Source organism: Gossypium raimondii, chromosome 1 (assembly GCF_025698545.1).
Source record: "Gossypium raimondii isolate GPD5lz chromosome 1, ASM2569854v1, whole genome shotgun sequence".
In the NCBI taxonomy this organism is placed as follows: domain Eukaryota; kingdom Viridiplantae; phylum Streptophyta; class Magnoliopsida; order Malvales; family Malvaceae; genus Gossypium; species Gossypium raimondii.
The window spans coordinates 7313833-7329114 of NC_068565.1; the positions used below are offsets into that span (position 1 = coordinate 7313833).

Here is a 15282-nt window from a genome sequence, read left to right on the forward strand (position 1 = left end):
TTCCATTGTTGAATCCCTAGTTCTTAGATGTATTCAAGTGGCCTTAATATGTGTTCACAATTTTCCCAAAGATCGACCAACAATGTCACTTGTAAATTTTATGTTGACAAATGAAGAAGCTAGTTTACCCCTTCCTAAAGTCCCTAGATTCTTCACTGATACAAGTTCCAATACAAATACAGTAACAAGAAAGTAAGGCTAATATACCGTAAATGCAGTGGCTATAACAATGGTGGGAGGGATATAGTAACCCTGGATCTTGCTTTCTGTTTTTCTCAATTAAATGCATTAAAATCTTCAATCTAAAGAGGTTTTTTTTTTTGTTTTTTCTGGATGGATGGAAAAGCTGCTCCAATAAAAAGCAAGTATAACTAAGTCTCCATGAATTTCCTGGGATACTTAGCTATACTTTTCAGACTTACCCTTTTCTAATCTGGCATCTCGAAATTGAAATTTAAATCATGTCATCTTGTTTATTTATCTTCAAAAATAGACAAAGTCGTCATAGATATCTTTCATGTTGTTATTTTAATCCTATCAATTCATTAATATTGACATTTTTGTAGGTTTTTCCTACTAGAAATGTAACACCCTTAACCCGTGTTTGTCACCAGATTAGGGTTATGAGGCATTACCGATCAAAATACAACTCAGAACAGACATTCATTTCAATTCAAGTACCTAATAATATAATCATTTCAACTCTATTCATCTAATATAGTTTTACACCAATCTAGCATGCTTTGATTCTGTAATTCATACTCTTCCCAAATTAATATTCAAACATTATAAACAATGAATCATGATAATCGAATGTTTAACTTATAACCAATTATAAGTCATTTCATATGCCATTCATATATTAAGACCTCCATTCATATAAATCTATTTCATTAACTACTTTCCAAAAATACTATTTATAATTATGCACTCGTCACATTTTACTAAGTCAAGTCAAACCACATGATTTATTAAAGTTAATATATATATATATATATATATATATATATATACGACATTAACAACATCACATAATGATCAAGCATAAAATTAGGTAAAACCAAATTTTACACACTTTACTAAAATAATAACTACCAATTTCACAATCTCAGTATCAAAGCTAATTGTACAATTTATAATCGTACCTAAAATACCATTAAACCAATTACAAAACATGTTCATATTTTACCATCACAAGTCGTCCTTTAACAATCAATATGCAAGCTATCACACATAAATAACTTAACTTATGTGAGCATAAGTATTATATCAAGAACACATTATTTACCACTTTCAAACCTTTACACAAGACAAATTATACATCCAAAATAAATCAATAATAAACCACAACCAATTACATCCATCAACTATATTTAGTTCACTTAAGTCAATTAAATAATCAATCACCACACAAATATGCTATAAATCATACTTCCAAAATGAGCTACTTTCATAACCGATTATATATCATCATTAACATTTCTTATTGTCGAATCATATAACCAACATCATAAACATATTTAACAACAGAAATACTTCCAAATTAAGCTTATAACATGACCTAATATATATACCAACATTAGTATCATGATCAACCATTTTCACAAGGCTATATGCATATATACAAATTTCAAAACCAAACAAAACAAATACTATTCTATACATGTCATATGTTCGAAGTTTCAAGCTTTTAAAATACCAAAATAGAGATCGATAGTGTGACGGATTTCCTTGATGATCCCCGAGCTCGTAACTAGCTTTCAAAATCTATAAAACAATGAATGAATAAACACACCGTAAGCTTAAATAGCTTAGTAAGTGGTCAACAAATATTTTTCAAAGTACACATATAAATTATACAAGTAAACCAAATTCTACTAATATTGTACACATACATATATACTCATAGTGAAGTATTTAATTCGTCTTTTCATGTTATACATAATGCTTACCTTTACTATCCAGTTTCGTATAACTCAAACTTACCTGAATTGCTTAATTCAAACTCACATTTGGTTTTTCCATATAATTTCTTGTTATACCATTTGGATTCAAAGAAAAGATACTTGGACTCAAAAAACTCGTACAATGTCAACGTCCCAGATGTGGTCTTACATGTAATCAAATAACGATGCCACTGTCCTAGACAGGGTCTTAGACGTACTCATATACGACGTCAATGTCCCAGACATGGTCTTACACTTAAATCTTAAACTGATGCCAACATCCCAGGCGTGGTCTTACACGATATCATATTTCAGCATTCTTGTGGTTCGTATGACTTTCGGATGTCGTAAATCAATCAAATTAAACTCACAATTAATCATCCTATTTTAGAATACAATTCGGCATTGTAGCATACATACACACATTTCTATTCGGTTATGTATAAAATAAGTACATTAAATTTATCCTCAATTATTTACTTACGAACTTACCTCGGATGAAGACGAATGGACCGGGACGACTATTCGACTATTTTTAATTCCCCCTATCCAAATCCAACTTCTTCTTTTCTTGATCTAAATTAATACAAATTTGACTTGTTTAATTATATATTTATTCAAATTCATCCAAAAACACATAAATAGACAAATTGCAATTTAGCCCTTAATATTTCACATTTTTTATAATTAGTCCCTATTTCACAAAACATAAAATAGTCAAAATTTAACAATATCATAGCTTGGCTGAATATTCCTTTAGCTCATATAAGCCCACATATTTCATTTGTTTCACATTTTAGCCCCTCAATATCTCATTTTCACAATTTAACCCAAAATACTCAAATTCATAAAAAATCCCAATACAAAATATATTTATCTAACATCAATCTTTCATATTTCACCTTTTAACATCACAAATCTTACAAAATCAACAATGGCATAACTCAAATTCATCATCAAATTCCAAAATTTAAGTATGGGCTAGCTAGTATTCAAAGCAACGATCTCAAAAACGTAAAAATTATCAAAAATCGAATAAAATTCATACCTCAATTTTAACTTAAAAGTGTCTAACCCTTAAACAAAGTAAATGGCTTCCTTTTCTTCTCACATTTAGCCATAAAAGATGAACATGCATGTGGTTTCTTTATTGTTTTATTTTAGTTAATATATTTTAAAAGCCATTTTACCTTTTTAACCTTTATAATTAAACATAAAAAATCATATAATCTAAGTCCATTACCATCCATGCTAATTTTCAATGGCTAAATTACAACATAAGGGCTCCACATTATAAAAGCCATAACAATATAGGACTTTAACAAATAGCTAGCCACTTTTACATTTTACGCGATTAAGTCATTTTATAAAATCGAGCACACAAACGATAAAATTTTCACACGAAATTTTCACATATAGATTAACATGCTGTAGACACCAAAAATAATATTAAAATATTTTTTTACTCAGATTTGTGGTCCCGAAACCACTGTCCGACTAGAGTCTAAATCGGGCTGTTACAAGAAAGATTATTTATTTTCTTTCTTTAGAAAAAAAACTCCAAAATCAGTTGTGCTTCTATTAGACATAATAAGTGGAAAAAAGAATAGAAATTTCTATAATCCAGATTACCACCATAACCTTTTGGACCATGTTAGTTCATAAAGTTATCTGTAGTTTCACTCATAATCCTGTAAATCTTCTCTTTGAAATTGTGAATGATTACATTATGTTTATATATTAAACCATTGCAGTCCTTGTTGGTATGGAATGAAGGGAAGTCCTTAAAGTTGTTAGGTACATGTTTGAAGGATTCAATTGTGGAATCTCAAGTTTTAAGGTCCATATAAGTGGACTTATTGTGTGTTCTGAGTTTTCCTAAGGATAGGCCAACAATGTCTTCAGTAAATTTTATGTTAGCAAACGGAGATGCGAATTTGCCTCATCCAAAAGAGTCTGGTTTCTTCACTGAAAAGAGTTTGAATGTAGATATAGCAGCATCAAAGAATGCAGATACTATAGCAATGCTTGGAGGGAGATAGAAATTCCTAAAAGTGGTTCAATTCTGTAATTTGGGGGAGTTAATACTGTTGAGTATGACTCTTATTTCAGTCAAATTTGAGAAATAATCTTTCAATTAAACTCTATTTATTTATTTCAATCAAACTCTAATTAGTCTAGATTATTTTATTATTATTTGACCTATAAATTTAGCCTATAAATAGACTCTTTTACAACCTTAGAAATGACACCCATTAGAAATTAGAACTCATAACACATTTAGAGAATTTTGTGTTTACATTTTGAGGGTTCTTTGTTTTCTGGTTTTTGGGGTTTAGTTTTTATCTCCATCTTTTGTACTCTTCGTTCTTTTGCCATTATAATAAAATTATCTTTGGCCGTGGTTTTTTTATCCTCTTTGAAGGCATTTTTCCATGTTAAATTTGTGTATTCAATTTCTCAATTTATTCCACTATTCTTTGTTACTTGTTGTTTAATCGGGTCGATCCCAATAAGTGGTATCAGAGCTAGTTTAATTTTCATAGATCAACTCATTTAGAGATGGCAACAACAAGGTTTGAAATTGAGAAGTTCGATGGTGAGACAAATTTCAATCTATGGCAAGTTTGGATGATGGTAATTCTAGTTTAAACCGACTTGAAAAATGTTGTTACAGGGAAAAAGCCTAAGAATCTAAATCAAACAGAATGGGAATAGCTTGATGAAAAGGCCTTGTCTGCAATCCAGTTATGACTCGCGAATACGGTATTGTAGGAGGTATTGATGGAGAAGACCTCATCCACATTGTGGAAAAGGTTAGAAACTCTTTATGCGACTAAGTCTCTAGCTAACCGTTTAGTGTTGAAACAACGTCTATTTAAGTTTTGCATGAACGAATGTGATCTTCTTAGAGATCACATCAGTCAACTCATTACTCTTTTAAATGATTTAAAGAACGTTGAGGTTTATATTGACGATGAAGATCAGGCTATGCTATTATTGTGCTCTTTACCCCATTCATACAAGTCTTTTAGGGAGACCCTAATTTATGGCATAGACAAACTCTCGTTCGAAGATGTAAAGGGTCATTTGTTGAGTAGAGACAAACTCGACAATAAGTTTGGTTTGGATAGCAAGGCAGATAGGCAAGCTTCCATTTTGGTAGCATCAAAGAAACGAGACAAAATGTGTCGCTATTGTAAAAAGTTAGGTCACGTTAAAGCAGATTGTTATAAACTGAGAAATAAAAGAGCTGCTGAGAGTAACGAGGAAGATGTAGCTGGTGCTAATTTGGTCGATGAAAGCGGTGATGATTTCTTGTTAGTGTCAACGAACGATAACTCCAAGCTCACATCCGAGTGGACCTTAGATTCGAGATGGTCTTTCCACATGTGTCCCAATAGAGAATGGTTCTCCACATACAGTTTGGTTGAAGGTGGATTTGTGCGTATGGGAAACGATTCATCTAGTAAAGTAATTGGTATTGGTACTGTTAAAATTAGGATACACGATGGGATGATTAGGACACTCTCAGATGTCAGGTATGTACCTAATTTACGAAAGAATCTCATCTCCTTGAGTATTTTAGACTTGAAATGATGCAGAATCAACATCGAGTCGAGCGACATTAAAGTGTCTAGTGGAGCTCTCGTTTTGTTAAAAGGTAAAAGAATCGGCAATCTTTATATTCTGAAAGGTGCTACAGTGACTGGTGAAATCGGAAGTCCCTTATCCGTTACAGAGTCAAATTCAACTCGTTTGGAGTTGAGACAACTTGGTCATATGAGGGAAAAAGGTATGACTGTTTCGTTGAAGAGAGATTCTTTTTTGGATGCAGGTTTTGAAAAGTTAAGGCATTGTGTTCGTGAAAATCAGACTCAGGTTAATTTTAATTCGGCAGCGTACAAGTCGAAGGCTAGAAGTTTTCCAGTTTCTAAGCACAGATTCGACTCAATTAATTCTTTGCATAGTTCAAGATAGGCTTGTGGCGGGCTTTGGCAAAGATGGCATTGGGAAAATATGAGTCAAGGTGGAGATAATCCTTCAGTTAAACTCTGTTTATTTGTTTTAATCAAACTTTGATTCGTCTAGATTGTTTTTTAATCATTTGACCTATGAATTTACCCTATAGATAGGCTCTTTTACAACCTTAGAAATGACACCCGTTAGAGATTAGAACTCATAACACATTTAGAGAATTTTGTGTTTACGTTTTGAGGGTTTTTTGTTTTCGGGTTTTTGGGATTTAATTTTTATCTCCATCTTTTGTAGTCTTTGTTCTTTTGTCATTATAATAAAATTATCTTTGCCCGTGGTTTTTTTAACCTCTTTGGAGGAGTTTTTCCACGATAAATTTGTGTGTTCAATTTCTTAATTTATTCCGCTATTTTTTGTTACTTGCTACTTAATCGGGTCGATCCCAACAATTACATAATTGAATGTTTTAATTATTATTATCATTCAATGCTTCTTTTGTCTATGAATCAAGAATAAATATTAGGATAGTCTTGAAAAAAACAATGCACTTGAGATCAGTTTCTTTAAATAAATGAATAAATATATGGTTAATTTTGAACAACAATGCCCTTGAGATCAGCTTCTTGCTGAACAGGTGAATAAATGATAAAAAATAAATATGGAAAATTTTATGTATACATGTGTTAGTCTATTTTGTCAATTTTCAGATGACTTTTCAATCTTTTTAATACATAACTATTCCTACACGGCTTTAGAATTTTCTAATCAAAGGGCTAAGTCAAATAAAAATTGGGTTTTTTTGGGTGTCAAATTTGTGGAGTGCAATGAAAATCCCGTGGAATATTGTGACCCCTTTCGGACAAACATGAGGAGAAATAGGTTTGCGTCTCTTCTCAGCTTGCTGGTGTTTGTTTTCCTTGCTTTCCAAGCTATCGATGGCGCTGATACAATTGAACAAGGTCAACATCTTACATATCCGAATACGATCATATCAGCTGGGGGGGAATTCGAACTTGGGTTCTTTTCACCAGGAAATACCGCTAAGCACTAAGTTGGAATATGGCATAAAGTGTCTAACCAAAGCATTGTTTGGGTAGCTAACAGAGAGTATCCCTTCCCTACACAGTTTTTGAATCTTAGCATCAATGGTGATGGAAAGCTTGTGATTTCGGATGACAAGTCGGACTACAATGTGACAGATACTACAACCAGCCGCAACACTGAGGCATTGCTACTAGATTCAGGTAACCTTGTATTGCGCGACCCTAGTAGCTTAGAAGTTCTATGGGAAAGTTTTGATGATACCACAAATACTATTTTGCCTGAAATGCCTTTTCCAGACGTTGATAAATTAGGACATAAGTGGTCGCTAGTGTCATGGAGAACTTCGAAGGATCCAGCCCCTGGTTCATTCTCTTTGGAACTAGAACATGGATCTTTAAGTATTAAGCAGGGTTCCAAAACATACTGGACTGATACTCAAAACCTCTTCTGGAGTCCCTCTCCTGTTAGTAACAGATCTCCGAAATTTCATAATACTTCTGGTGTTGGTAACGGATATTGGGAATTTCCTAATACTTCTGCACAGATTGTACTAGATGCACTTGGGCAGCTTAAGCTACAGTCCTGGTCTGAAGATGACCAACGTTGGCATACATCAGTGTCTTCAAAGTGTTCCTATCATAGATGTGGTGTTTTTAGCATTTGCAGCATCCCTGGTGAAAAAGCATGCCACTGTTTAGAAGGTTTTAGACCTATTGGGAACCGGGAATCTGAAGGTTGTGTTAGAAAAACCAAATTGCAGTGCAGCAATGAAGAAGGTCATGTAGATAATGATCGGTTTCTTTTGATGCTTTATGTAGACTATCCAAGTGATGGACATGTGTTAAAGCTAGTTACTAATGCAGCAGATTGTAAATCAGAGTGTTTGGACAACTGTTCTTGCATTGCTTATGCTTATGAGTCTAACCTTGGGTGCTTAGTCTGGTATGAAGATTTGTTCGATCTGAAGCAACTTCCACAAAATGATATTGATGGAAAAAGCTTTTATCTCAAGCTTGCAAGCTAATTAAAAAGGGTAGGAAAACAAAATTACGATCTGAAATATACATTAACTTCATATTTGATTCTGTTTTTTATGCTTTGGGTCCTTTCATTTTTTATTTTTTTCCATAGCCACAAGCTCAACAAATGGAACTACAGAAGATCAAAACGAAAAAAGAAACAATAGGCAGCTTTGGATAATTGTCATGCTAATAATACCTCTTTCGATGCTTGTTTTGGGCATTGCTATCTATTTTATCAGAAAAAAGCTTCAGCCGAGGGGTAAAACTTTATCCCTTTTATATTCTATATAATGAGTAGTGTTTCATATATAACACTGTAAGTTCATTTTCTCTGCAACTTTCAGGGGAGGATTTGCTAAAATTTGATTTGGAAATGAGCCTACAAGCTGATGATACAGACTTGAATGAGGCAAATAAGCCTGGAACACACCGAAAAAACAAATGGAAACTCCAGCTATTCAGTTTCGCAAGCGTTTCTGCTGCAACAGATAATTTTTCAGTTGCAAATAAGCTCGGTGAAGGCGGTTTTGGAGATAATTTTTCAGTTGCAAATAAGCTCGGTGAAGGCGGTTTTGGACCTGTTTATAAGGTACGATCATTTTTCCTTACCGTTGCAGGGTTCACCTGTGACCGGAACATGATGTTACTGCAATATCTTACAGTTTCGACTCTCTAGCATCCATTAGATCCACTAGGACTTCAATTGTGATAAATGTTACGTGATCGAAAACTTTTTTCCTTACCATTTTCAGGGAGTGTTATTGAAAGGTGATGAGATAGCTGTTAAAAGGCTATCAAGAAGATCAGGACAAGGATGGGAGGAGTTGAAAAACGAAGCAATTGTGATAGCCAAGCTCAAGCACAAGAACCTTGTCAGGCTTCTAGGATGTTGCCTTGAACGAGATGAAAAGATACTAATTTATGAGTACATGCCGAATAAGAGCTTAGATTTTTTCCTTTTTGGTTGGTATTTCCTGATATGTTTGGATCTGTTTTCGAAACTTTTTTACCAAGAAATCAATGGAATATTAACTAGCTTCATTATGATCTACTACAGATCCTATAAAACGTAGGGTACTTGATTGGGAGACTTGTGTTCGGATCACGGAAGGGATTGCTCAGGGACTTCTTTATCTTCATCAATATTCCAGATTGCGGATTATTCATAGAGATCTGAAAGCGAGTAACATTCTGTTGGATAGCAACATGAATCCCAAGATTTCGGATTTTGGAATGGCGAGAATTTTCGGAGGAGAGGAATTACAAGCAAATACCAGTCGAATTGTTGGAACTTAGTAAGTAAAAAGAGAACAGTGGAATCGAATCCCCTGTGATATGAACTCCATGCTTGTAATTTGTGTCCCAGGATATGATTTGCATTGCATTATTGTACACAATTATTAACAAGTTTAGCGTTAAAACATTCAATTTCAGCGGCTATATGTCCCCTGAATATGCCCTCGAAGGCCTCTTTTCGGTGAAATCGGATGTGTTTAGCTTTGGAGTCTTGTTAATGGAGATTGTGAGTGGGAAGAAGAACACTGGTTTTTATCAGCATAACTCTGTCCATCTTCTTGCCCATGTGAGTTTCTAAGCTGCATTAACAGTTTTACCATTCAATTCAAGGTTAAAAGATTTTTAATGATTAAAAATACTTAACGGATGTGGGTAGGGTGATATGATACTGTTTTTGTCGTCTTTTTTTTTCCTGTGATTAAAGGCATGGAATTTGTGTACAAGCAACAGAGAAATGGACTTAATTGATCCAATGCTGGAGGAAGTGCCTACACGTTTAGCATTGAGATATGTTAACATAGGGCTACTTTGCATTCAAGAAACCGCAGATGATAGACCGACCATGTCCGATGTTGTCTCAATGCTTAGCAATGAAAGCCTGGACATACCTCCTCCTAAACAGCCAGCTTCCGTAAATGCAACGAGTATGGAGAAAGACATGTTGGTGCAACAGAGAAGGTCTGAAGTTTGCTCAGTAAATGATGCAACATTTTCAACCTTGGATGCTCGGTGACATGTTTAAGTTTCCTTTATTATAGTTCGAACGCATTGTGCAGACAATTCAAGGCAGAAATTGCGTTTTATATGTAGAATTCATCTAAATTCATGATTTTAGACTAAGCCATACTTTTCTCTAAGTCATCTGGCACTGCTATATTAAATATATATGAAGGTGGAAAATATGGCAATGTATGTAACATCATTTTGTTAACATCATGGACTTGACATTTTTATGCGTCACTATTTTTTGGAACATAGCTTAAAGACCAAGACTAGTCTTCTTCCAGTTAGTCTAATTTGTAAACTTTTCAACACCTTATCTCTGAGAGCCGTGGAATATTATATTATGAATGAATCCAAGGTAACTCTTATAGCCATTTATACAACATTCATTCATTCAGGTCAATGATACCGATTGCTTCTGCTGCTTTGGCAAATATTTATATATGGCTTCTGCTACAGGTATTTGTCTTTCTCTACTAGTTTCTTAGCTATCAGATAACTTTTTTCTTTGGGAATACCATAAGTGGTATTCCCAGGCTTAGTCATTTAGCAGTATAGATTGAAATTGAAAGCATTGAAACTCTGAACCCTTAGTCAAGTAAACTCAGATACCATGTTGCTGATTGTTAGGGATGAAAGTTTAAACAAATTAGTACGGATTCAAGGTTGATGTTGAATGTTCTTCATTTGCATGCTTGTGGATGTTTAAAGCAGACTGTGACACCTTGGGTCCATGACAGCTAATAGTTTGAAATAAAATAATATAGTTGGGAACAAGCAGATATCTTAGCTGAATATCTGATCATTTCTCCAACACAAAGCTAGATCCAGTTTTCTTTGTTTCATTTTGATTACTTAAAAGGTAAAAAAATGATCTCAAAAACCCAATTTGTTTATCCTGTTCTCCTGCTGATGTTCTCATCCCACATATTCAAATATTCAAATGCTGTGGTGGACACAATCTCACCAGGGCAACAGTTGAATATCTCACAAACTATAGTATCAGCTGGTCAAATGTTTGAATTAGGATTTTTTCCCCCTACCAATTCAACCAATTACTATATGGGAATTTGGTACAAGAATATCCCGGAGAAAACAGTTGTTTGGATAGCAAACCGAGATTATCCTGTCACTGGTTCCGCAGTTTTAAGTATTAGTGTTGATAGTAACCTAGTGATCAGGCATGGTAGGATAGTCTACATGGTGACAGATATAGTAACTAATGGAAATGTCACTGCTACATTGTTGGATTCAGGAAATCTTGTTGTGAGAGATGAAAAATCTAACACCTTATGGCAGAGCTTTGACTTCCCTTGTAATACTTTCTTGCCTGGGATGAGACTTGGATATGAAAACAGGAATGGAAAAAACTGGTCATATGTCTCTTGGAAAAGTGATGATGACCCAAGTCCTGGAAATTTTACCATGAAATTAGATTCTGAACAAGGAAATAGGATTCTGATATTGAATGGAGATGATGAATACTGGAGATCTAAGCTTTGGGAAGAGGATTCCAACGTATTTGAGAGCCCTCAAGAAGTGAGATTAAACATGTTCAATTTTAGCTTTGTTTCTTATCTCTCCATGGCTTATCTTACTTACAACCTCTATAGGGAAGACCTCATTAGTAGATTGATGATTGATTCAAATGGACGGCTAAGACAATTTTCATGGTCGGGAAATGAGTGGGATGTGTTGAACTCCCAACCTAGAAACGCTTGCGATGTTTTTGCTTACTGTGGAGGCAATTCGAGCTGCACCGAAGTTCCATCACCAAATTGTAGCTGTTTACCTGGATTTAAACCAAACTCACCAGAATATTGGAACAAAGCAAACTATAAGTTTGGATGCTCAAGGATAAGTAGTTTGCAGTGTGGCAATGACACTAACATCAAGGGTGCAGAGGATGGATTTCGTATGCTGTCTAAAGTAGTACTGCCAAAGGACCCGCTGCCTCTACACGTTCAGACTCTAAGTGATTGCCGTTCATCCTGCTTGAATAACTGCTCCTGTGCTGGTTTTTCTTATATCAATCAAAGTTGCTCCATCTGGATTGGCGAACTTAGGAATTTGCAGCAACTTTCAGCTGATGACATTTCTGGCACAGATTTTTTTCTCAAGCTATCGGCTGCTGATTTGGGTACAGGAAGTAAGAACTTTCCCTATGCTTCATTTTTTTTGCTCCATTATGTGCATACACTGGTGGATATGATCTAATAAATTTATATATATGGGACTTGCAGAACGCACACCAAGTAAGAGGAAGCAGTTAATTATTATTATATCAGTGACCATCTCAGCGTCAATTCTTGCTTCAGCCTTGTTCATTTGGAAAGTGAAGATGAAAATGCACAAAAGAACAGGTAAAATGTTTCTCTCCAGAAAGTAGCAACATACAAGCAAAAGTTCAATCTTGCTGCAATTTTCAATTTACAAATGCAACACATCACCACAATTTGGCAGCGAGTCCACCTTGTCTAAGTTTCTCCATTGCACCAGCACCAACAATAAAAATCTGTAGTTTGCTTGTTTATCTAACACTAGATTATATTTAGATTGTTGGGAATTAATGGTTTGGTTTTGAGTGCATGAACCTGTCCAATACCTGTGCACTCAAACTGAGTATCCATATGTATGCACTCATACTTCATTAATTCTTGATCAAGCAGGGGAGGACTTGTTATCGTTTGATCTTAGCATTAGTCCAGAACCTACCAAAAATGAACAATCTGGTGTAAAACAACGCCAGAAACATAAGAAGGAAGTGGAGATTCCAATCTTCAGCTTTTCTAGCGTTTCTGCTGCCACAAACAACTTCTCTGTCTCAAATAAACTTGGAGAAGGTGGTTTTGGACCTGTATACAAGGTAAATGATGAAATTTAAATATCATAGTTAAATCATTTTATGGAAGGAAATGCAAAAGCTTTGTTATAAGACTACAGATATTAAATTTCTTTGAGAAAAAAAGGATTTTTCTGTTTCAGGGAAAATTATTGAAAGGGAATGAAGTAGCTGTAAAAAGGCTGTCAAGAAAATCTGGACAAGGTTGGAATGAGTTAAAAAATGAGGCAGTGCTCATAGCCAAACTCCAACACAAGAATCTTGTGAAACTTCTTGGTTGTTGTATTGAAGGAGATGAAAAGATTCTTGTCTATGAGTATTTGCCAAACAAGAGCTTAGACTTATTCCTCTTTGGTAACTTTCTTCTCATGTTTTCTTTTTCCCCACTTGATTGTTATGACAGGTTTGTTTTTTTGTTGTTTTAAACCCATGAAGGTACCAATAACATTTTTGCACTAGCTTGGGGAACTCGTATTCGGATCGTTGACGGGATTGCTCAAGGTCTACTTTATCTCCATCAATTTTCCAGGCTACAGATTATTCACAGGGATTTGAAGGCCAGCAACATTTTGTTGGATGAAGACATGAATCCAAAAATTTCAGATTTTGGGATGGCAAGAAGTTTTGGAGGCACCGAACCACGAGCAACCGACCGAATTGTTGGAACTTAGTAAGTAGCTAGTAATGTATATGGATCCTCTTAAGGCGAGCTGCATTTGCTATTGTTGTTTCTGTAATTTTATACATATTCTTTCACTTGGTGTATAACTGCATCTGTTCTTAATTATGAAGCTAGTGAATAACTTGATTGTTAATGAAACGCAGTGGCTACATGGCTCCAGAGTATGCTCTCGAAGGTGTCTTCTCTGTGAAATCAGATATCTTCAGCTTCGGAGTTTTGTTGTTAGAGATTTTAAGTGGCATGAAGAACACTGGCTTTTATCAGAGCAGTTCCCTCAATCTTCTTGGATATGTGAGTGACTTAATGTATACACTGAATCATTTAAGTTTTGCTATGTTTTAGAATCTATTAAGGATGGTTCTAAAAGATATCAGACCAATATTTACCATCGAATGGCAGGCATGGGATCTGTGGATAAGCAGTAGGCCATTGGAGTTGATGGATATTGTAATGAAAGATAGTTCTTGTGCCAATGCAGCAATTAGATACATTAACATTGCACTTCTGTGTGTTCAAGAACATGCAGCCGACAGACCAACCATGTCTGAGGTTGTCTTGATGCTGAGCAATGAACTTACCTGCTTGCCTTCTCCAAAAAGACCAGCTTTCTCAAATGTCAGAAGTATGGTAGACTCGATCCCAAATCCAAGTCACTGGAAGCCAGAGACCTGTTCTGAGAATGAACTAACAATCTCAGCTATGGATGCTCGATGAAACTTTGTATTTGCTTACCTTTTTTTTTCATTTTCCTCTTTTTCAATTCATCAACAAAATTAATTGCAGGAGGTTTCCCATTATATATAAAAACACCAACTTTAAAATTAGAAATTGTGAGCTATATTTATGTCGGTAATTTCTAAAATGATTTATTCATTCTAATTTTTATTAAAATAAAATATTAATTATTTTTATTATCATTAACATTAAAATCCTTATTAAAGTAAAATTACTTAATTGATTATTTAATTTTATATTTACATTGATACAATAAATTAATAATTTCTTATTAAACTAAAATATCAATTAATTTTGATGTGAAACTCTTTTAATTAATATTTTTACTAAATATTAACTAATTTTATTTTAATTAATTTGTTTGTTTAGTAAACTTAAATATAAAGAGAAAATTGATAACTTTGAGATGGCATCCGTAAGTTTTATAGGCACAAAGCTTTTAAAAAAAAATTAAGTTTTTGCTCTTTTTTTTTTTTACTCAATTGGCTATTTAAATTGTCAAAATATATCAAAAAGTTCTTAAACTTTTTTTTTAACCTAAGCCTCTTCTTTTTTTTTTCATTCAATTGGGTATTTGAATTACCAAAATGTATCAAAAAAGCCAGCGGTAGATCTAGGAGGCTGGTAGGGGCCCAGCCCTCTAAAATAGAAAATTTTTTATTTAGACCCTTTATAATTTATAAAATTTTAAATTAGTAATGTTAAATTTGTACTTTATCCCCCAAAAAGGATAAATTTTGATTAATCCTCTAAATATTATAAATATATAGGCTATTAAAATGATAAAATTATATTTTAACTATTATAAAAGTATATAATTTAATTTCACCCCAAAAAAATTCTGATTTCGCCCTTGCCCCCTAAATCGTATTTCTGAATTCGTCACTAAAAGACACCCTTTAACATAAAATATATAACTCTAAGTTGCATCACGTGCTAGAATTATTTTAAATATTGTTAAGATTATTTATATATTATTTATAATGTATAAAGGTAGACTTTAATGCATTGAAA

The 15282-nt window shown here is 34.0% G+C and overlaps 2 protein-coding genes across 2 annotated transcripts; both read left to right on the forward strand.

Annotated features, from left to right (window-relative positions):
• The first annotated feature begins 6789 nt into the window (after window positions 1-6789).
• Window positions 6790-7992, forward strand: LOC105786723 (G-type lectin S-receptor-like serine/threonine-protein kinase At2g19130). Its single transcript, XM_012613215.1, has 2 exons — window positions 6790-6883; window positions 7022-7992. Exons 1-2 carry the CDS (start codon window positions 6790-6792, stop codon window positions 7990-7992), a joined length of 1065 nt encoding a protein of 354 aa, XP_012468669.1.
• A 7-nt stretch (window positions 7993-7999) lies between these two features.
• LOC105786724 (receptor-like serine/threonine-protein kinase SD1-7) lies at window positions 8000-14361 on the forward strand. Its single transcript, XM_052623799.1, has 14 exons — window positions 8000-8249; window positions 8335-8579; window positions 8743-8953; window positions 9048-9285; window positions 9425-9572; window positions 9711-10015; window positions 10408-10468; window positions 10835-12158; window positions 12253-12372; window positions 12679-12875; window positions 12995-13205; window positions 13287-13521; window positions 13677-13824; window positions 13933-14361. Exons 1-14 carry the CDS (start codon window positions 8174-8176, stop codon window positions 14245-14247), a joined length of 3834 nt encoding a protein of 1277 aa, XP_052479759.1. The 5' UTR covers window positions 8000-8173; the 3' UTR covers window positions 14248-14361.
• Window positions 14362-15282: the final 921 nt, after the last annotated feature.

Excerpts from the sequence above, each read along its gene's own strand:
- LOC105786723 (XM_012613215.1), top strand. The coding sequence starts at position 6,790 with ATGAGGAGAAATAGGTTTGCGTCTCTTCTCAGCTTGCTGGTGTTTGTT. Across the intron at positions 6,884-7,021 it reads CGCTGATACAATTGAACAAG|CTAACAGAGAGTATCCCTTC; the intron begins GTCAACATCTTA and ends TTGTTTGGGTAG.
- LOC105786724 (XM_052623799.1), top strand. The coding sequence starts at position 8,174 with ATGCTAATAATACCTCTTTCGATGCTTGTTTTGGGCATTGCTATCTAT. Across the intron at positions 12,876-12,994 it reads GTTTTGGACCTGTATACAAG|GGAAAATTATTGAAAGGGAA; the intron begins GTAAATGATGAA and ends TTTCTGTTTCAG. Across the intron at positions 13,522-13,676 it reads GACCGAATTGTTGGAACTTA|TGGCTACATGGCTCCAGAGT; the intron begins GTAAGTAGCTAG and ends AATGAAACGCAG.